Source organism: Pelophylax lessonae (assembly GCF_965119305.1).
Source record: "Pelophylax lessonae genome assembly, chromosome: 10".
NCBI lineage: Eukaryota > Metazoa > Chordata > Amphibia > Anura > Ranidae > Pelophylax > Pelophylax lessonae.
In genome coordinates, this window is record NC_138777.1 from 236,145,872 (window position 1) to 236,167,533 (window position 21,662).

Here is a 21,662-nt window from a genome sequence, read left to right on the forward strand (position 1 = left end):
AACGATTGTATCGCACGGCTTGGGTAACGCAGGAAAGCGCGTTCCTATAGCCTAGTAAAGTAGTGTAGTTACTTCTTATAGCCTAGTAAAGTAGTGTAGTTACCTCCTATAGCCTAGTAAAGTAGTGTAGTTACCTCCTATAGCCTAGTAAAGTAGTGTAGATACCTCCTATAGCCTAGTAAAGTAGTGTAGTTACCTCCTATAGCCTAGTAAAGTAGTGTAGATGCCTCCTATAGCCTAGTAAAGTAGTGTAGATACCTCCTATAGCCTAGTAAAGTAGTGTAGATACCTCCTATAGCCTAGTAAAGTAGTGTAGATACCTCCTATAGCCTAGTAAAGTAGTGTAGTTACCTCCTATAGCCTAGTAAAGTAGTGTAGATACCTCCTATAGCCTAGTAAAGTAGTGTAGTTACCTCCTATATCCTAGTAAAGTAGTGTAGTTACCTCCTATATCCTAGTAAAGTAGTGTAGTTACCTCCTATAGCCTAGTAAAGTAGTGTAGTTACCTCCTATAGCCTAGTAAAGTAGTGTAGTTACCTCCTATAGCCTAGTAAAGTAGTGTAGTTACCTCCTATATCCTAGTAAAGTAGTGTAGTTACCTCCTATAGCCTAGTAAAGTAGTGTAGATACCTCCTATAGCCTAGTAAAGTAGTGTAGTTACCTCCTATAGCCTAGTAAAGTAGTGTAGTTACCTCCTATATCCTAGTAAAGTAGTGTAGTTACCAATATTAGTATTGTAACTAGTTACATTACTTAGTTACCAAAAAAAGTAATGTAGTTACTGTAATCAGTTACTTTGTAACTAGTTACCCCCAACACTGTCGAGGAGCAACTCTGAAACCCATGCCTCTCATTCAGTTTTTTTTTTATAGCAATAAAAAAAAAAAACAATATGAGGTTTTTGACCTACCCAAAAATAGGAAAGCAATAGTTCTGGTAGGTAAAGCTTAAAACTCTTCTAATGGTAATATTTGCAGGTTAACAGATTTTCGAGTTTTGTTTTTTTCAGTTTGGCTTGACTAAATTTTCTGTTTTACACAAACATACATTGGAGTTCATATGAAAAAAGTAATGCTTCATTTTAAAATAACTGTTACAGGTAAACCATTCCGACTGAGCCCTCAGGCCGAGGAGGTGGCTGGCTTCTTTGCACACATGTTGGACCATGAATACACCACCAAGGATGTGTTCCGGCATAACTTCTTCCTGGATTGGAGAAAGGTATTGCTAGATAGTAACTCAAGGGGAAGGTATTTGGGTGTCAAACTATAGGTCAACGCTGCCTCGCAGAGACACATTTGCTAGTGGCGTGAGGGAGAGTACAGTCGATTTTTTTGTCAGGCTTTTGAGGTCTGCCTCCTTATGAGGTGACAGATGTGGGGACACGAAGCATTGGAAACCGCTTTTAACTCTTCACTAGCCAAAGAAAAGTGTTGAGTAGAGTTGAGCTGTAACAATTGTTTGGGCATTCTCTCTTCTAAATGGCCAGTTTCTGGTTTAGACTTTAGGGGGGGCTATAGTGTGGCCGTGGAGTGTGGCCAGTGGGAGTAAAAAATGTTCTAGCGTCAGTGGGGGTAAACAATGCCTCATCTTTAGTATTGGTAGGATGAATAGTGCCCTATCAGTGGGAAGGATAGTGCCCCGTCATTGGGGTCAGTGGGAAAGATAGTGCTCCATCATTGGGGTCAGTGGGTGGGATAGTGCCCCATCATTGGGTTCTGTGGGGGGGGGGGGGTAGTGCCCCATCATTGGGTTCTGTGGGGGGGGGGGTAGTGCCCCATCATTGGGTTCTGTGGGGGGGGGATAGTGCCCCATCGTTGGGTTCTGTGGGGGGGATAGTGCCTCATCGTTGGGGTCTGTGGGGAGGGATAGTGCCCCATCGTTGGGGTCTATGGGGAGGGATAGTGCCCCATTGTTGGGGTCTGTGGGGAGGGATAGTGCCCCATCGTTGGGGTCAGTGGGGAGGGGTACTGCCCCATCATTGGGGTCAGTGGGGATGGGTAGTGCCCCATCGTTGGGGTCAGTGGGGATGGGTAGTGCCCCATCGTTGGGGTCAGTAAGAGGGGTAGTGCCCCATCGTTGGGGTCAGTAAGAGGGGTAGTGCCCCATCGTTGGGGTCAGTAAGAGGGGTAGTGCCCCATCGTTGGGGTCAGTAAGAGGGGTAGTGCCCCATCGTTGGGGGTCAGTAAGAGGGGTAGTGCTCCATTGTTGGGGTCAGTGGAAGGGATACTGCCCTAAGGGCCATATAAAGGCAGAGGGCTGCAGTTTGGAGACTCCTGTCTAGATCTTCAAAGGTCAAAAGCATCCCCCGTCACAATGCTCCAATAAGGGGGTGCTCATGCTCAGGTACTCAACCCAGAAGTAGGCAGCAACGTGTACGCTCACACTTCAGGCTGTGAGAGAGGCCCTCCCCTCTGTTGCCCATCCAGAGAATCCTTTGTATGATGTGAATGAGGTTACCTAAAACAAAGGCTTCTGTGATTGGGCACGAGGAAGGGGAGGGGCAGGCATAGCAGCTGCACGGACTCCAATGTTAAAGATGCTTGGACCTGAAGCATCAGCGTTGGGTCCAAGAAATACAGCGATAGCCGCCTTCCAGGAGTGCAATAAAACTGTCAGATGTAAATAATAGCGATAAGCCCAGGGGATGTCATGTACCACCTTGGACTTGGCTCAGTGTGCCTTCACTTTTTTCAAAGGAACCAAATTCCTGGAATTCAGCTTTAAGCCCTGTTGAAGGGGGACAACGTACGGTCCTGGAAACGCATTGGCTATGGCACCTGCCATTATTAGAATAAGACCATATTTCGGACTAAAATTATTTGGCTCTTCGAATTTCACACTCGGACCACACAGAGGGCAGTGCTCCTGATCTCTAGCTTATTGAAATGAAGAAGTAAGCGCAAATACAGTGCTTGCAAATAAAGAAAAAAAGATCAAATACTTTGTAGCAACTTGACATCAATGCAGTAATAAAAAAAATCAAAGGTTTAGTCGGACTTTAAAGCACTCATTTCACTAAGATTTCAAACAAACTTCTAGGAATCATGGCAAAACACTTTTTTTTTTTTTGGCCCATGTGTGACGGGGGGGGGGGGGGCAGTGTGCTTTGATCTGAACATAAGGGGTGTCTCATGTGGCTCTGATAAATGACAAGCACGCCTCTTCCTTCCCGGAGCTATGGAAGATCTCTGCCTTGCTCTCCTGACCCGCGCTGGTCTTCCTGTCTCTTCCTGCTCAGCGAAGCTGATGCCTCTGTCAGCACCGGGGCACGGATCTCACAGCACGCCTCTGGCCAGACATCTGCTTTGTTAAAAGTCGCTCATGAAAGATGCATGCGCAGAGTTTCCTCTCTTGCCTCTCCACTTCTGTACTCATATATTTTTTACATCACGCCTTACATCTTAAAGGATGCAACTCTTGCCAATTAGGCGCCCCATCAGCGGAGCCGAGAGGCCATGTATAATGCAGAGCTTTTGAAGTCGATAGGAAGATTGGCTTGAGAAGGCATCAATACTGGGCAGGAAAAAAGACAACTTGTAATAACCGTGTGAAACGAGATTACATCGGGGGAAAGGCTGCCTTTTTGTAGTTTATTTTGGCTCTAGAAGTTTTCCTGTTTAAAGGGTCAGTCCATGTAAAGCTTAGATTTCAGCTCTAAGTGGATCTGGGTGGGCAAGTTAACCGTCGGATACTTGTGCCTCGAGACTCCTCGACTGGAGTTTAGTGCTGCTGGAGTTTAGTGCTGCTGGAGTTTAGTGCTGCCCATGTATATTGCTGCCTTATTTTACCTGCTGCAGAATGTAGCACTATCCCCCCTTGGGGTTCCTGTGTGATGACTTCTTATGCCTCCCTCTGATTACCTTCAGACAGTTGCTGGGGGTTTTCACATATCCCTCCTTACTCCTGTTTTGCTCGTTACTCAATAAACAGTCCAAGATATTTGTTTTTTGTATTTTTATTGTGGAACTTGGATAGGAGAAGCGAATAGTGGGATACTCCCTACTGATGTAATCACAGTAGATAAGGACAACTCTCACTTGGCCTCGCCAGGTTACTTGTGGAAGCAGAGCCGTCTTCTTGCTCTCCCTAGCAGTAGACTTGATGCAACTACGTTATCTTCAGAACACTCTCTTGAGCATCCCCTTGACTGACACCCGTCCACTGACTCTTCCACTGAAGGGATGGCCCTCTCAGGACATGCCCCATGACACCGATCTGTACCCGCTGTACAGAATCAAATCCTTTCCAGTGTCTCCCTTCCAGTCAGCTGTGCAGGACCTCTGGATTAAGATCCTATCTGACTTTCAGGCCCTTAGGTAGACTACCCAAGGCTGCATGGAAGCGTCTACAGAGGGAGGGGCAGCAGCCCCCTCCCTTCGGGACCCTGCTCTCCAGCTGAAGACCCCGAGCGCATGTGCTTTTGGCATTTATAAAATCCCCCCTCATGCACCAAGGTACTTTCCTCTGCCAATTACCAGGGCTATAACAATGCCTGTGCCCTCACTGGTCAGGTTTCACCCCACTGTCCAATATGCCTCTCTAATGGACCAGTGTAAAACATTCAGACAAGCTGAGCTGCACCTAAGCACCATGAGCAGACCCTACCAATGGATCTTGCTCCCTGGAAGGCAGAGAACCATTATAAATGAATTTACCTGGCAATCTTCCTGGTAAGAGCCCCAAAAACTATACTCTTCTAGCACCTATCTAGGAGGGTGCTACAAGAAGGAAAAGCCTCACTCCTGTTCATATAAAAAATATAGATCACGTGGTATTGCTTTACCAATGGATTGCACCATTCCAAATTGTGTTAGACATCAGTTGCCCACACAGGGGTTCTTGCACATCAGCAAAATGCAGATCCCTTGTCAGCAGCACCATTGCTCTTTTTACCAGTTCCTCTGATGGTATTGTCCAGCTCCCCTGATTCTCTCGGCTCACTCAGCCTTTAGTCGCATCACCCTGATGCACAGCCCACTCCTAGCCTCGGGATAGGGGTTCTTCTGACACCCCAATAGGAGCCGACCTGACTCCTGGGTTGAGACCTTCTGTCTCTTGACGCCTGTCTGGTGCTCCTCTAACCTCTGGGTGAGACCTCCTGTCTCCAAACTGGGAGCTGTGAGTAGACGTGCAGAACCGGAAACCTTTGTTTAGTTTCAGATAGATTTGTTCTGTTACCAATTTAGTTTCGTTGGTTCGTTTGGGAATTCTTTTTGTTATCTAACACATTTTCTAACTAATTCCAAACGATTCTGATCGGTTGATGAAATGATCAACTGGTTTTAATTCTGTGTAAAGAATAGCTGCATAGCTGCTTGACCGCTGAAATGTAAGCAAAAGAATAATCGCGGCAGATTATCTGAGCATGTTGCCTGGCAGGAAAAGGGGGGGGGGGCAGCAAGCACCCCACCCTCCTGAATCATACCAGGCCACATGCCCTCATGCCCTCAACATGGAGGGGTGCTTTGGGGCAGTGGGGGGGCTCTGCCTCACCCCTGTTCATTCACATAGGGGGGGGTGAGGGATGAAATCTGGGAGCCCACTCGTTATAGGGGGCTTTTCAGATTCTGGTGAGCCCTCTGCCTGCAGAGCCTCATAACCACTGGCCAGGGTGTCCTCTTGTCAACATAGAGACAAGGTGCTTTTAGGTGGGGGCAGAGCTTGTTCTCCAAATCCCCCCCCCCCCGTCCCAGTCTGCCGGGCTGCATGCTTGGATAAGCTGCCAGCATTCTATTTTCATTTCAGGTCTCAGCGGGGAAGGCCGCTGACGGCTGATTAGCCATGAGTTAAGGACACCGTGCTGGCTTCCCGACCCGCTCCTTAACTATTAAGCTATTCGCACACAATTCAAATCAGTTGATCATTCTCAGGCTCATTGATGGAGGTGGGGGGGGGGCTCATTGATGGGAGGTGAGGGGGGCTCATTGGTGGTGGGGGGTTCATTGATTAAGGGGGCAAGGCTCATTGATATAGTTGGGGGGGGGGAAGGCTGCCCATGTAATACCATCCAATAGGAGGAGCTACTGGAGCTCAAAGTGCTAAAAGTGAATGCCGGTTCTGAAAGAAAGGTGTCGGAACACACAGAGCATTGCAGCTTGTTGCGTATGGGGCTGTGTGGCTGCAGACCGGTAAGGGAGCCCATACTGAGCCATGTCCACATCCAAAAGTACCTACAATGGGCATGTGAGCATCAGAACTGGACCACAGAGCAATGGAAGAAGGTGGTGTCTGATGGATGCAATTGGAAGAAGGTGGCTTGGTCTGATGAACTGTATATGTACTGTAACAGTGGTGAATAAAGAGCTTGTGGGAAATAGTTGAGAGCTTAGTTAATGGTAAAACGCGGGTATCGATCATCGGCTCACTAAACCTTCAGGGCTCTTGCACATGTGCCAGCCAAGACGGGCTCGGAAGTGTAATTGCAGCCATCTTTTCTCTCCCCAGGCATCCTGGGTGCAGCAGTGTATAGTCCATCACTAACCTGAATGGCGGTGTTATCGTACAACATACAAAATATCAGCCCAAGGGACACGTCCTACATTCAGTGAGGAAAGTCCCTTGTGCTGGTGACTTGTCTTGATATCTGAAGTCCTGACCCCCCCCCCCCCCCCTTCCATACCCCAGCAACGATAAGGTTACAGCAGCTGGACCCCTGCCATAGGAATTTGTCAAGAGTGCCAACCATGCCAGCCCTTTTCGCTCCTTCATTCGTATAAGCTGTACTATAGCATCAATTCATGAAAATCGATCCATGAATGGAGGACCTTTTATTCATCTGTCTGTCCCCTATTGATGGAGCACTTTTCATTAATCGCTTATAGTAATGCTTCTATGAAAGAAGTAGTAACCCCTGCAACAGTGTTCTAGGTGTTTTTTTTTTTTTTTTTGGGGGGGGGGGGGGGGGGGTTGGGGCGCAGAGAACTTCAGGTTTCAACTAAAGCTGGGTATACAGATTTTTTTGGTCATTCAACCAGCGGGCTGAAAAAAAAAAAAAAAAAACTCTGACCCCTGCATCAACACAGACGATGAGGCTGCAGGGTGCAGGGATCTCTCCTGCTATGCCATTGAATTCTGACAGCAAAGATGTCCATTAGACTCTGGACTACAGTTCCCACAGTGCAGTGCTGCCTGACTGTCCATTGAACTCTTCCTGTTCAGGGCTCTGAATTCACTCTCCATTTTTAGCCAAGCACCTAGCTGAATGTATTACTTGTAGCACTGTCCCCATAGAGCTTGCTGTATGAGGACTTGTTGGGCATCCTCTGATTACCTGCAGACAGTCACTTAGTACAGGTCACTCATCCATCCTTACTCCAAATGGCTCATTATTCAAAGTCCAGGGGTGTTTGATATTTATTGTGGAACTTGGATGGGAGAAGGGAATAATGGGATACTCCAACTGGAACAATATACAGTAGATAAGGACAACTCTCACTTGGCCTCACCAGGTTTCTTGTGGAAGCAGCTGCACTACTTAGACCATACTGCCACTTGTATGGAAAGGGTTAAGTCGTCTGTTCTCTCGCCAGCAATAGACTTGGTGAACTAAATTATCTTCAGGTCACTCTAGCATCCCCTTTACTGACACCCGTCCACTGACTCTTCTAGCTGCAAGGCTGGCCCCCCTCAGGTCAGGCCCCCTTTACACAGATCTGTACTCACTGTATGCAGAATCGGGTCCTCCATTGTCTCCCTTCCAGTCAGCTCTACAGGACCTCCGGGTTCAGTTCCTCTCTAGCTCTTTAGCCCCTCAGGTCGACTACCTGAGGCCGCATGGCACCTCTACAGAGAAGGGGCAGCCGCCCCCTTTCTCCGGGACTCCGCTATCCAGACAAAAGATCCTGGCATTTATACAGTAACCCATCATGCACTGAGGCACATTCCTCTGCCAATCACGAGGGCTGTATTAAATGCCTCTGTACTAATTTGTCAGGTTTCCTCCCACTGTCCCAATATGCCCCAATATGCCTCCCTATTGGACCAGTGTGAAATACTCTGCAGATGGACTGAGTTGCACCTGACCACATTGAACAGACCTCACTCGCAGATCCTGCTCTCTGATAGGCAGAGAACAATATAGATTACCTGGCAATCCTTCTGATAAGCAGACAGGACCCAAAACTATACTCTCTCTCCCGCACCTACCTCGGAGGGTGCTACTCGCTCTACATACAGTATATGCATGCTCTTTGCCATTCTGAATCGGTTTTGCATTATTTGATTCTACTTTGCACTTTTACTAAACTGCAAGTGACCGGATTATTCCACCATTTGCCTGTCCTAGTCATGTACTCGTTTTGCAAGTTTTTGGTTGTAATTCTCTGCACAGTAGAACTCCTGACAGGTGATTTGCTGTGATTGGCTGGGCACTAATGACCTCTTGCGTGAAATCCAGAAAATTATTTTGGGGTCATGTACATCTGGTTAAAAAAAGTAACTCCACTTTTGTTTGTTTCTGTCTCCATGTGCAGAGTGAATAGGAGTGACTTTACAATTATCAGCTGCTGCACCTGCAGGGTTCTAGTGAGCAAAGTGGCAGGGTCTGCATCCCCTTAGACGTGATTTCTCACCAAAAATGACATCTGTGTTGCAGGGGATGCCCAAAATCTGACTTGTATCTTAGTGCAGACTTCAGTAAGCCAATCACACAAGCAGAAAATTACATTGGCGGGGGGGGGGGGGGGGAGTTCTGTATACCACTTTGCTGCAGATTGAAAAGGAAAGATAATTTTTAACCAGTTCCCACCCTGCCTATAACAAAATGACGGCTGGGCAGGCCTCTCATTGATCTGGGTGGACGTCACGACGTTGTCCAGGATTGCGCCTCGCATGAGGAGCAATCTGTCACCAGCTGCGTCCACCGGAAATTTACCTGGGCACTAAGGGGGTAAAAGTGAAATTGAGGTGGTTAATAACATTCAATTACAATAACTTTTGTGTAGCAATACGCTTCTTTTTTTTTTTTTTTTTTTTTTTACAAACGTTGTTACGCTTTAGGAGTTGAGATTTGAGTTCTATTCTGCTTGGATCGGAAGCGCTCACCTGTGGCATGTAGCGTTTGTCAAACACGAATACATAATTCTTCTTTTTTTTTTTTTTCTCCCATTTTCCAGCCTCAGGTTTGTTTTGTACGGAGGTGGAAGATTTGTTGCCTACAAGCCGTATGACTGCGAAATCATAAAATAACTGGCATAAGACAATGTATTCGGCTCATTTTGGCCGATCCACCGAGGGTCTTCACTTCAGCTCAGGAAAAATATATTCATCCCGTTTTTTTGCCTTTTTATCTAGATTACAAGTTATGCGCAAACCTTTTTTAAAAAAGTGTAATTTTGTTACTCATCCGCTTTTGGGGTTTAAACACCTTTATCAAAATGTTCCCCTATACCTCCATGAAGCGAATGTTTGTTTAACCAGACATCCCAACCTGCAAAAACTAATTTCAGGGAGGTGGCACTCCGTCTCTTTTTTTCTTCAAACGCAAATGTTTTGGAAATAAATACATTTTTCTCCTTCACTGATGTGCACTGATGAGGTGGCACTGATGAGGTACTAATATGCTGCACTGACGGGTGGCACTGATGGGCAGCACATCGGTGTCCAAAATCAGTGCCCATAGTCCTACCAGTCAATGCCCATCAGTGCCTAGATGAGCAGGCATTTATGGGCACTGACTGGCAGTACTATGGGCACTGATTGGGGGCACTGATGGCGGGCACTGTGGGCACTGATTGTAGGTATTAATGGCTCTTTTTTTTTTACATTTTGTGTAATCATGGCACTGATGATCAGTGCCCTGATTACTTGTATTTGTGTTCCCCTATGAGGAGGAGCCGCTGATCGGCTCCCTTCGCCTCACACACTGACAGTGTGAGGCGAGGAGAGCTGAATAACGGCACTTCCTCATTTACATGTGACCGGCTGTGATTGGACACAGCCAATCACATGGGTAAAGAGTCATGTGATTGACTCTTTACCGAGATCGTGATTGCGCCGTGTCCTAGCAACACGGCACGGTCATGATCTCCGCTCTGCATGCCCGTGGCGGCGCACGAGAGAGGCTGTTCTGGTGTGCCGTCATATGACGGCGTCCCAGGATAATGGCTACACCGCTCCGCCGTCACTTGACAGCAGGCGGGTATTAACTGGTTAATGAATTTTAACGCAAAAAAATCCCACCGTTTATATCCCAGTTTTTTGGTAAAATGTGAGATTAAGGTGAGTAAATGGACACCTAACATGTCGCACTTTAATATTGCACACGCTTGTGGAATGGGAACAAACTACGATACCTACCAAATCTCGGTAGGCGACGCTTTAAAATTATTTTACGTTACCTGTTTAGAGTTAGAGGAGGTCTTGTGCTAGAATTATTGCTCTCGCGCCAACATTCGCGCCGATACCTCACATGTGTGATGCGAACATCATTTACATATGTGTGCATGACTTGCATTCGCTTCTGTGCACAAGCACAAAGGGATGGGGGACACTTCATTTTCTTTTTACATTTTCACTTTAATTTTTTTTTTTATCACTTTAATTCCTATTACAAGAAATGTAAACATCCTTTGTAATGGGAATAGGGCAGTGTAACAGATCAACCAGCACCCCGACTGGGCACCTCCGTTGACGGATGCTCCTTGTGCTTCCCGAGGGCTCCAAGCACTCCACCAGACACCATAACCACTGCAGACCCCACGAACCGCCGCAGCTTGTTTGGGGTCTCGCCATCTCCTACCCACCCTGGACCTACGACAAGGTTCCAGTGGGTGAACCTCTTTCCCCAGAGAGTGCAGCAGGAACAAGCTCATACAAGAGCTTAGTGATGATTCAAGGGAGTATGAAGAGCATAGCAATCCCTTGTAGCAGCTTCCCCCAATGAGAGACAGGACTCTAGATTGAGAGCGAAGTATAACTTAACTTTATTGAACAAGAAACAGACTTTTATACAGTTTTCCCCCCATAAGGTTACCGCCCAGGTGGACCTTGTTAAAAACAGGCCCTGACATTCACAATCCAATCAAAACAGTTTTACACTCCCATACAGTGTACATGAAGATATACACTGTGGGACAACCCCCCTCCCCCCCTCTGACTTAGCAGCCAATCCATATATACATATACATCCACTAATAAGCTTATCTTAAGGCAGACAGAACAATGTGAGGTCATTAACATTTAACAATGAGACAGGCACAATCCACATTCCCTCCCAATACACAAACAATAGGGAAGTCTGCCAATGACAGTCTGTGTGTCTCTCTCACAGACAAGCACATGTAAAAGACTGTGTAAGGTGGTATTAAATCTTCATATTTCTATATGAAGATATGGTTGACAAATATTACTGTCCCACTTGAAGCAATCCAAACCATTAATTATCTGTCTTTCACTCATAGTGATGGTTAGTACCGTCACAGGCAGGACCTCTTTATGGAGAGAGCTGGGGTCAATACGACCTCACATCTCTCCTCTACCTTTAGAAGCAAAAGATAAAAAAAAAAATGTACTTCCATCCTAGACCAGGAGTGATGTCATGACGGGTATAACCGCTTCTGCTGCTTCTGAAAGCGATCCAGCGGCTAATTAGCCGCTCTGACCCCTTTCTTGGTTGAATTGGCCTCTGCTCAGATGAAAGTGGCGTTAAACCCAAAACCAATCATTTCATATATTACAGCTTACCAATCAGGTAAGGCTGCATCCGTTTTCTTTTTTTAGACTTTTCTAGACTTTTTTACCCTCTGTTCACCTGGTGATCTGGCCAGTAACACACTACCTATATTAGAGCAACCCCACTCTGGATGAAGGAGCACAGGCAGTGCCAGGACAAGGTCATCCAGTGCCCAGGGCAAGGATGCCAAACTGCGCCCCCCTTCCTTTAGTGTTAGCACGCCCCCATCCCTGCAGTAAATCATTGCGCCCAGGGCAGCCGTCCCTCCTTCCCACCCCTTGTCCCGGCCCTGAGCACAGGAGGCACCTTTAGACAGCAACATTGTCCTTCCGTTTTGGGATAAAGGTTTTTACAGCAAAACTGATTGCTGTAAGCACCCCTGCCTGCAGTAAATGGTTTGTCTCAGCCCTCCGATACATCTGCTGGACAGCTTGTTCTGGTAAAAAATAAGACTTCCTGGCCAGATCACCGAATGAAAAGAAGAGCCTAGAAAAGGAAACAAATGCAAACATTACATTGACGAATTGGCAAGCAACGATATGGTTTTGGTTTTTACACCACTTGAAGCCATTGATCAGCTGCAGGCAGAAGGAAGTGTTTTCTCAGTCTCCTCTCCAGAGTGCAGACTGCAACATTGTAACTTTGCCTATACTGAGTTGTCATTAGTCTGCTGCAGGCAGGAGGAAGCGTTTCCCTTGTCTCCTCTCCTCCAGTAATCAGACTGCAGCATTGTACCTTGGCCTAGACTGAGATGATGTCCTTAATCTTCTGCAGGCAGAGGGTAGCGTTTCCTCAGTCTCTCTTCCAGTGACTAGACTGCAACATTATAGCTTTGCTTAAACTGAGAGGTCGTTCCGCTGCATGCAGAAACAAGTGTTTCCTCAGTCTCCCCTCCAATGATCAGACTACAACATTTTAGCTTTGCCTATACTGAAATGTCATTAGTCTGCTGCAGGCAGGAGGGAGGGTTTCCCGTCTCCTCTCCTACAGTGACTAGACTGCAACATTGTAACTTTGCCTTGACTGAGATGTCATTACTCTGCTGCAGTCAGGAGGAAGAGTCTCCTCAGTCTCTCTCCAGTGATCAGACTGTAACATTGTAACTTTGCCTAGACTGATGTCATTAGTCTGCTGCAGGCAGGAGGAAGGGTTTCCCCTGTCTCCCCTCCTCCAGTGGTTAGACTGCAACATTGTAGCTTTTCCTAGACTGGGATGTCATTAGTCTGCTGCAGGCAGGAGGAAGAGTCTCCTCAGTCTCTCTCCAGTGATCAGACCGCAACATTGTAACTTTGCCTTGAGTGAGATGTCAGTCTGCTGCAGGCAGGAGGAAGAGTTTCCTGTGTCTTCTCTCCTCCAGTGACCAGACTGCAACATTGTAGCTTTGCCTATACAGAGATGTCTTTAGGCTGCTGCAGGCAGAATGAAGAATTTCCTCAGTCTCCTCTCCTACAGTGGTCAGACTGCAACATTGTAACTTTGTAGCGAGTCACAAGGTGAGACACTGCAGCAGGGGCTGATCTGTGTACAACCTTTTAACACCACTAACATCTCAAAGTATAAATAGCCAACGCATTGTGGGGCGCACTTCATCGGGGTTCAAGACTGAGTGAAGGTCCTAATTGGTTGATGTGGATTGGATTCACATCCCCATTGTATTGGGGAAGGAAAGCCTTTGGAATCTCGGGTCAACAGCTGATGGCTTCTGGCATTCTGATTGTTGATTGGTGGAGCTGCTTTGGTGGAATCTCCGAGGACACGCCTACCACTAAACCAGCCGGCGAGTAAAGACATCGCCTTTCTATTTGAAAACTCTATTTTTATTTGTGATTTTTTTATTTTTATTTTTTTACAAATCCTGAAGTTATTTCTTTCTATTTCTACATGACGGCAATAATAATTTTAGTAAATCTGAAATCTGATGGCAAATTGGCGATTTATTTGTACGCCGTGACATCGTTTTGACAGTTTATGGGAATTACTGCCTGGACGGAATTTTCTCCTGAAATTGACGTCTGATGAAAAGGAAAGTTTGTGGCGGCAGTTTAGCGCGGAGCGAAGGTGTTGCGGTGGCCTCATTACCGGGCCGCTGACTGCTCTGCAGACTCGCCCCCCGTGCCGCTCACATGTCTGCCGCTTCCGTCAGGGCTGCCTGCCATTGCTTAATCCTGAAATAATCATTGCTTGCCGCACAGCATGTGTACAAACAAAATCATTCCTCATGTTTGTCACCCCATAGAAAGGGCAGAACTGCTGAAGGACGACTGAAGAGCGATTGTGCAGGCGGTGTGTAATTGACAAAGTAAATCTTCTCGGAGTTGAAGGGAACCTGGTTACAGGAAAATCCAAAGGTTTCCTTACAAGTCTTTGTTTGGGTGGGGAGAAGGTCTGGAAAGTGGAAAAATAGCGCCGGACCCATAAGGCTTTTTTATAGGAGTTCTGCCTAATGGGGGGAGTTCTGCCTTATTGGGGGGAGTTCTGCCTTATTGGGGGGAGTTCTGCCTTATTGGGGGGAGTTCTGCCTTATTGGGGGGAGTTCTGCCTTATTGGGGGGAGTGCTATTCTGTTTCAAATTCTGCCTAATGGGGTGAGTGCTGCCTTAATGGGGGGGGGGGGGGGTGAGTGCTGCCTTAATGGGGGAGTGAGTGCTGCCTTAATGGGGGGGTGAGTGCTGCCTTAATGGGGGGGTGAGTGCTGCCTTAATGGGGGGGGGGGGTGAGTGCTGCCTTAATGGGGGGGGGGGGTGAGTGCTGCCTTAATGGGGGGGGGGGGGTGAGTGCTGCCTTAATGGGGGGGGGGGTGAGTGCTGCCTTAATGGGGGGGTGTGAGTGCTGCCTTAATGGGGGGGTGTGAGTGCTGCCTTAATGGGGGGGTGTGAGTGCTGCCTTAATGGGGGGGTGTGAGTGCTGCCTTAATGGGGGGGTGTGAGTGCTGCCTTAATGGGGGGGGTGTGAGTGCTGCCTTAATGGGGGGGTGTGAGTGCTGCCTTAATGGGGGGGGTGAGTGCTGCCTTAATGGGGGGGTGTGAGTGCTGCCTTAATGGGGGGGGTGAGTGCTGCCTTAATGGGGGGGTGAGTGCTGCCTTATTGCTAATGGGGGGGGGTGAGTGCTGCCTTATTGCTAATGGGGGGGGGGTGAGTGGTGCCTTATTGCTAATGGGGGGGGTGAGTGGTGCCTTATTGCTAATGGGGGGGGTGCTACCTTATAGGGGGGGGGGGGGAGTGCTGCCTTATCGGGGGGGAGTGCTATTCTGTTTCAAATCCCCCTTTTATGCACTGACCTACTTTTTTGGACCTGGTCTTTCCAGACAGTATGGTCACCTGCTGACTCGGCACCAGGGCCGGCCCTACCATGGGTTCCAGTTAGCCCACGGGACCCAGGCGACACTAAGAGGAGCAGAAACGGGGGCGCACGGCCTGTGGACCTGAGGCTCTCTCCCTTGCAGCATGCTCTGCTCCCCAGCAGTACAAGTTGTACTGCTGGTGAGCGAAGCAGGGCGGGGGGTGAAGCGGCTTTCCCAGTCCCGGAACAGCACATGCTTTAATGGCAGGAGCACCCATTACTGCAGGGCGGCTGTCGCCGCATGTTAAATCACTGATCCGGGGTTGGAGGTTGGTTGGTGGCAGGAAGGTTGGAGGAAGGGGGGAGCTTTCATGGTGCTGCTCAATTCGTATACCTCTCAGCTGACCTCATATTTTTGGGCATGTCTCTCTGCAGGAGGTGCGTGTTTTTTTTTTTTTTCTTTTTGGGTGAGCAGAATTTCATTCTTGGATGCAGACAGCACAATGTCTTGGGCCAGCCCTGCTTAGTACCATCCACAGGCAGCCTAAAGTGATTGTAAAGTCTCGTTTTTCTTTTCTATTAAAATAACACATTATACGGACCACCTCTATGCAGGTGGTTTTGCACAGAGCAGCCCAGATCCTCCTCTTCTCAGGTCCCTGGCTGGAGCTCCAAGCCCCTCCCTCCTGTTGAGTGCCCCCACAGCAAGCAGCTTACTATGGGGGCACCCAAGCTGAACTGCAGCTCCTGTGTCCATTCAGACACAGAGCTGAAGTTTGGCCCTGCCCCCTTTCTCTCCTGATTGTCTTAAGTGAGTTTGACAGCAGCGGGAGCCAATCAGGAGGGAGAGTCCTGGACGTGGACATCGCTGGATAGAGAAGGGGCTCAGGTAAGTATTGGGGGGGGGGGGGGGCTGCTGCACGCAGGCAAATTTTTTATTTTTTTTACTTTAATGCACCTTCTGCCTTTACAACCCCTTTAACTCTTCAATAAGACACAAAAGTTGAACCCAACATATTTTTACTTTAGCTTATTGAAGACTTCATTACTATGTGATATTTTGTTTTTTTTTTGTTTTTACTAATAGCGCTGATCAGCGACTTATAGCGGGACTGCAATATTAAGGCGGACAGTCACTGACACTTTTTGGGGACCAGTAACACTAATCCAGTTATCAGTGCTAAAAAATATTCACTGTACTAATGACACTGGCTGGGAAGGGGTTAACAGGGACGATCAAAGGGTTATCTGTGTGCCTAGCCAGTGTTTGTAGTGTGGGAGAGGTGCTTGTACTAGGGCAAGACATTGATCTATGTTCGTGCTTTGCAGAGACACAGGATCCATGGCTTCCTTACTGACTGCCGTTTTGCCTATGTGCTGAAGGATCCATGGTACCCGCAGACCAGCTCCCACTGTGTATAATCACAGCGGTAATGGGTCGCCCGCAGTGTGCATGCGCGCGCCCCAGACTCGGGTGTTTGATCACGTACTAGGCACCTGATCTGGCACAGCAGTGCCACCTTGCCGGCATATAAGGAAGTTATACGGGTGGCAAGTGGATAAACAGGTAAGGACAAAGGAAGGTACCAAAGTCATAGTAAACAAGTTGTAGTGGCTCAAAACCACCACTAGATGTTGGCATACTACTACCTGTTCGGTTTTAAATGCCCCTTTGTACATTGACATACCTCTTTTAGACCCAAGTCGTCAGGACAGTGCGATCACCTGACTTGGCACCATCCACAGACAGTTTAACTCTTCAATAAGACACAGAAGTTGAATCCAACACAATTTTATATCAGGAAATTGCAGTACAGAAAGGGGGGATGGTTTCCAGTAAAGTGTAAGAAGATGACTTTCTTAAGCCCTGTCTCTCTGAATAAAACATGGAAGATGTGGGGGAGGCTCAGCCCAGGACTAAACCAGCTAGCACTAAACAGGAGGGGAGGACAGAGGAATATAGCAAAATCAAGTTAAGTTGTAGTTGCCCAAAACTGCCACTAGATGTCAGCATACTACAAATCAACAATAACCTCATACAGTTTACTACAAGGCATAAAAAGCACATGAAAGTGGGCTTGTATGGGTATTGTAAATAAGCTGGTTCCTGAGCAGGTGGATTCTATACCCCAGTCTCTTCGGCTTGTAGTGTAATTCAGGGGTTTCCAAACTCTCTAAACACAGGGTCAGATTACTGTCCTTCAGACTTTAGAGGAGCTGAACTGAGGACACAAGTAGAAAATGTTATGGTATCGTTTGGATTAAATAATGCCTCTGACTTGGCTGTCAGTAAAGAAAAGTACATAATGCCTGTGGTCAGTAGGGAAGGAATAATGCCCTATCATTGGTGTAAGTGGGAGGAATAGTGCCCCGTCATTGGTGGCAATGGAAAGAATGGTCCCCCTCCATCGTTGGTGTCAGTGGGAGGAATGGTCCCCCTCCATCGTTGGTGTCAGTGGGAGGAATGGTCCCCCTCCATCGTTGGTGATGTCAGTGGGAGGAATGGTCCCCCTCCATCGTTGGTGGTGTCAGTGGGAGGAATGGTCCCCCTCCATCGTTGGTGATGTCAGTGGGAGGAATGGTCCCCCTCCATCGTTGGTGGTGTCAGTGGGAGGAATGGTCCCCCTCCATCGTTGGTGATGTCAGTGGGAGGAATGGTCCCCCTCCATCGTTGGTGGTGTCAGTGGGAGGAATGGTCCCCCTCCATAGTTGGTGGTGTCATTGGGAGGAATGGTCCCCCTCCATCGTTGGTGGTGTCAGTGGGAGGAATGGTCCCCCTCCATCGTTGGTGGTGTCATTGGGAGGAATGGTCCCCCTCCATCGTTGGTGGTGTCAGTGGGAGGACTGCCCCCCCCCACCCCAATCGTTGGTGTCAGTGGGAGGAAAAGTGTCCTAAAGACCGCATAAAAGGCCAACAAGGTGCCACATCTGGCCCACGAGCTGCACTTGAGACCCCTGGTTTAATGTAACAAAAATGAAAACTGAAGCATTGCACCACTAATACGTCCCAATACAACATTATTCTAATAAATCAGTGGGAAATCCAAAAAATGCCCCAACACATTTCAGGGTCCATAACTGCCACCTTCATCAGGGCTTTATTGACAACAATATAAATAGTCTAAAAGGAAAATGGACCTTTAACATTCCCTCTTCCAGTGTGATTACAAGCACAGGTCATTGTTAGCTAGATTTATTGGTGTAAAGTTGTATCTGGACCTCTTAGCAATGGTGTGGAGCTTCAGTTTCCATTTAGGGTTTACTGCTGTCCATGTCGCCAATCAGAGAGAGTCCTGTATTCATTGATAAAAACCCAAGGCTTCTCATTAATGGCGGAGAAGCACTCGACTGACTCTCTAGTCCTCCCAGTTTGTCCCAAACAAATCTGGAGGTTTTGGGCTTTTACCTGGCAGCTATATTATGTGTTTTTAATGGATCACTCAAAACTATTAGTTTTTTGGTACATGTTGGAACCAACAGTTTCTTGCATCTCCCAGGGACTCCTTTGTTGATACAGTATCTGTGCTTGAGTTACTGGGCCTGTGTACCTGCTTTGCCCAGTTATGAGAAGCCGTTATCCTATTTTTTTTTTTTCCCCTTGGTTGTAGATTATGAAACGGAAGCAGTGGGGACATTCGAAACCTCCAGGTGGACTGGAACAATGTCTGAAATTTTGGCAAGGGGATCTCACTGCTGAAGCAGCAAGATTTATAGAACGCCAGGGGCTGACTTGACCCACTGGACCCCACCTATACATATATCAATCACCCTTGGGCAGACTCTTTAAAAGCTAAAAAGTTGGACTTTTTATGCACAAAACACTACATTAACTCCCATTACACACTTTTTATTTATGAATCAATTGGCCCCAAGAAGAGGCCTTGGCTCCAAATTATAATCTCATTTTCTCTGAGCCATGAGGAATAATTTGAAATAAATGGAACTGTGTGCGGTTTAAAGCTTTTATAGAGGACGAGACCTTTGACTCCGATAGACTGCTCTCCGTTTATGGTATTTTTAATTGGTCCGATTTTTCCTCCCAGCTCTCCCCTTTTAGACGTTTTATTATTTTTTTTTTTTGTTCTTTGTCTTTTGGCTAATTTCTTCTGTCAATATCCATTAGAATAAATTTATGAGCCAAGCGCTTCACACCACATTGTAATTTGTGAATTAGTGGGTGACGTATCTGAAACAGATGCACCAATACTTCATTGTCTCGGTTTCAAAGTTTTTGTTTGAAAGTTGGGACATTTATTTTAAAAGTCCATTAAACCAGACTTTCATTTTTTTTTTTTTTTAAATGGATGTAACCCATCTTCTCCAAGTAGAAGTTTTGCCATTTTGTGTTTTTCTCTGAAAGAGGGCATGTTCCTTGAAACACATCAGCAGTTTGACTCATGCTAGAACCATGAGTTCCATCTTCTGGAAGACCATTTTGGTTTCTAGGTTTATGTACAATGCTGGTATTATCATGTGCTCTGGTGAGCATGTACTTGTAGCATCCCCTGTGTGCAGTAGGTACATTTAGTTGGGTTCCTTTGTAGCCAGAGGAGCCAGGGTTAACTTGTTTAGAGTTTGGCAGAGCTCAAGGGCTGAGTCTTTTGCCTCCCCCTGGCTTCTAGAACTTAAAGGGCAGAGGGGCAGAGATGAGGCCTGAATATTTATGGAGCCTCCTCCAATCCCTTGGTGCGAATGGCCCAGAAGGTGGAGAAACAGGTCATAAATATTTTGGAGCATGGCCATGTGGGAGCAGAGTCCAGGGTCCTGTTGCCTGGAGGGGACCCCTATGCTGTGGGGCTCTGTCCCTGGGCAGAAGGAAGGAGCCAAAGGAAGAGCAGCAGAGGAAGCCTTACACCCTTTCAGTCTCAGCTAGGTCCAGCTGAAGCTATCCTGGGAGCCGCTGGGACTTGTCCAGCAGGAGGCCTGTTCAGCTTTAGCCACTGGACCTCAGAATCTATAGAGAAACAGCCAGGTGCAATATGCAGTTGGCTTTCTACAAGGGGACAGCTTAGAGACACTTAAAGCCAACGCAGCTACCCTTCACCTCTTGGGAATTGGAGAAGCCAGGTGCCTTGGTATTTTTCTACAGAGAAACCACATGCATTCAGCTTTTGAAATACTTTCTTTACCAGTTGAGCTGATCTGTTTTTACTGCAGGGGACAACCTTGTGATTGTTGGTAGCCAGAGACCGTTTCAAGTCCTCAAGTTACATTTAAACTACAGATCTGGGCATCCCAAATCTTCCCATCCCTATCCAAGTTTATCCCCTAATAAACAAAAATCAAAACCACACCCTTGACTGGTTTTTGACTGCTGAGTAAATGCTGGAAAATGCCTTTTGCCTGGCTGTGCATGAGGAAGGACCCAAAAGTTCAGTGGCCTTTAGGGTAGTGCTACATACTCAATGGTTTTTATTCCTAATAGTGTTGAATGCAATGCACGAAGCCTTGCACCCTTTTGTTTTGTTTGGGTAATTCAAGATTCCCTGATCTTATGAGGGCAGCGTTGGTGAAACTTTCCTATCTTGGCTAGGAGCTGATGGTCCTCTACTACAGACTATTTGGTCTCGTGCTATGGTCCAAGGTTTTGTTTCTTAGTATTTTGTGTGCCGCTCAGCTTGACCTTGGTCAACCCAAGCTGCAAGACTTTTCCAAAAACCGTACCTTTTTTTTTTTTTGCTGGGGCAATTTAGACCTTCTGGAACATAGGGACTTTCCCAGAAAGGACACAAGTCTACACCAAGCCAACCCCTACTTGACAATGTCGATGTAAATTTGTCTCTTGCTCCTAGGGACTAGAGTTGGTTCTGTTTTGGCCAAGTACTTAGACCGGGATCTGTATGTTGTTGGGTGCTGTAAAATGGTCTGAACAATGTAAGACTAATGCCCTGTACACACTATCAGATTATCTGAAGACTTTTGTCTGCAGACTTACCAAAACCATATAATATGAGGTCAAACCTAAACACTTTCAATTTGTATGCAATCCGGCAGGCCCTTGCACTACATAGAAAAGGTAAATCTAAAGACAAAAGTCTTCAGATAATCTGATAGTGTGTACAGGGCATAACACATATATACAGTCATTGCTGCTAGAGCAGCCAAGCATCATTTGGTGGCACATGGGCCAGGATGTATTGCCCAAGAGATCTTGCAGAATTGTTGGCTCTTAGGCCACAGCCTACTGGGCTACACAATGTAACCAGCCTGGGCTAAATTACCTCTTAAAATTATATGCTAGAATAAAAATTCTTTAAGGTCTATCTCAATGGGTGTAAATGCAGCTTTTGACAACCGTTTGAGAAGCTCATAAGATCATCAGGAATTCACTGTGTCGTTGACCTGTGTTTGACTAACTCCAGCATCCCCATAGACGTGTATAGGAAAATTAGCAGTTCTGAAGTGAAAGTCCAATCAATGATCTTTAACATGGGGCCTCGACCACACTAAGGAACTTTTCACATGGGTGGCCAACTCTACTGCTCCTTTGAAAAGCTTTCCATGCTGAATTGTTTTTCAGAGGGTTCTAAAGCTGCCAGGCAATATTGCTGCCTCCTGACACCATACACAGCTCCAGGTAGGTCTGCCACAATCATTCAACTCCATGAGATCAGGTGCTGATCCGGCTCGTACAATAGAATATCAGACATACGATTGGATGGGCACACACCAACATAAGTTTCAGAAGGTGCAAAAAATGTCCATACAA

At 46.9% G+C, this 21,662-nt stretch overlaps 1 protein-coding gene across 1 annotated transcript in view; it reads left to right on the plus strand.

Annotated features, from left to right (window-relative positions):
• Positions 1 to 1,099: 1,099 nt before the first annotated feature.
• The window catches only part of LOC309564922 (DNA topoisomerase 1-like), a 95,277-nt gene continuing 74,714 nt past the window's right edge, over positions 1,100 to 21,662 (plus strand). Inside the window, exon 1 of the mRNA XM_082269618.1 lies at positions 1,100 to 1,221. Coding sequence (XP_082125744.1) covers positions 1,156 to 1,221 — 66 coding nt within the window. The 5' untranslated portion in view covers positions 1,100 to 1,155. The remainder of the gene's footprint in view (positions 1,222 to 21,662) is intronic.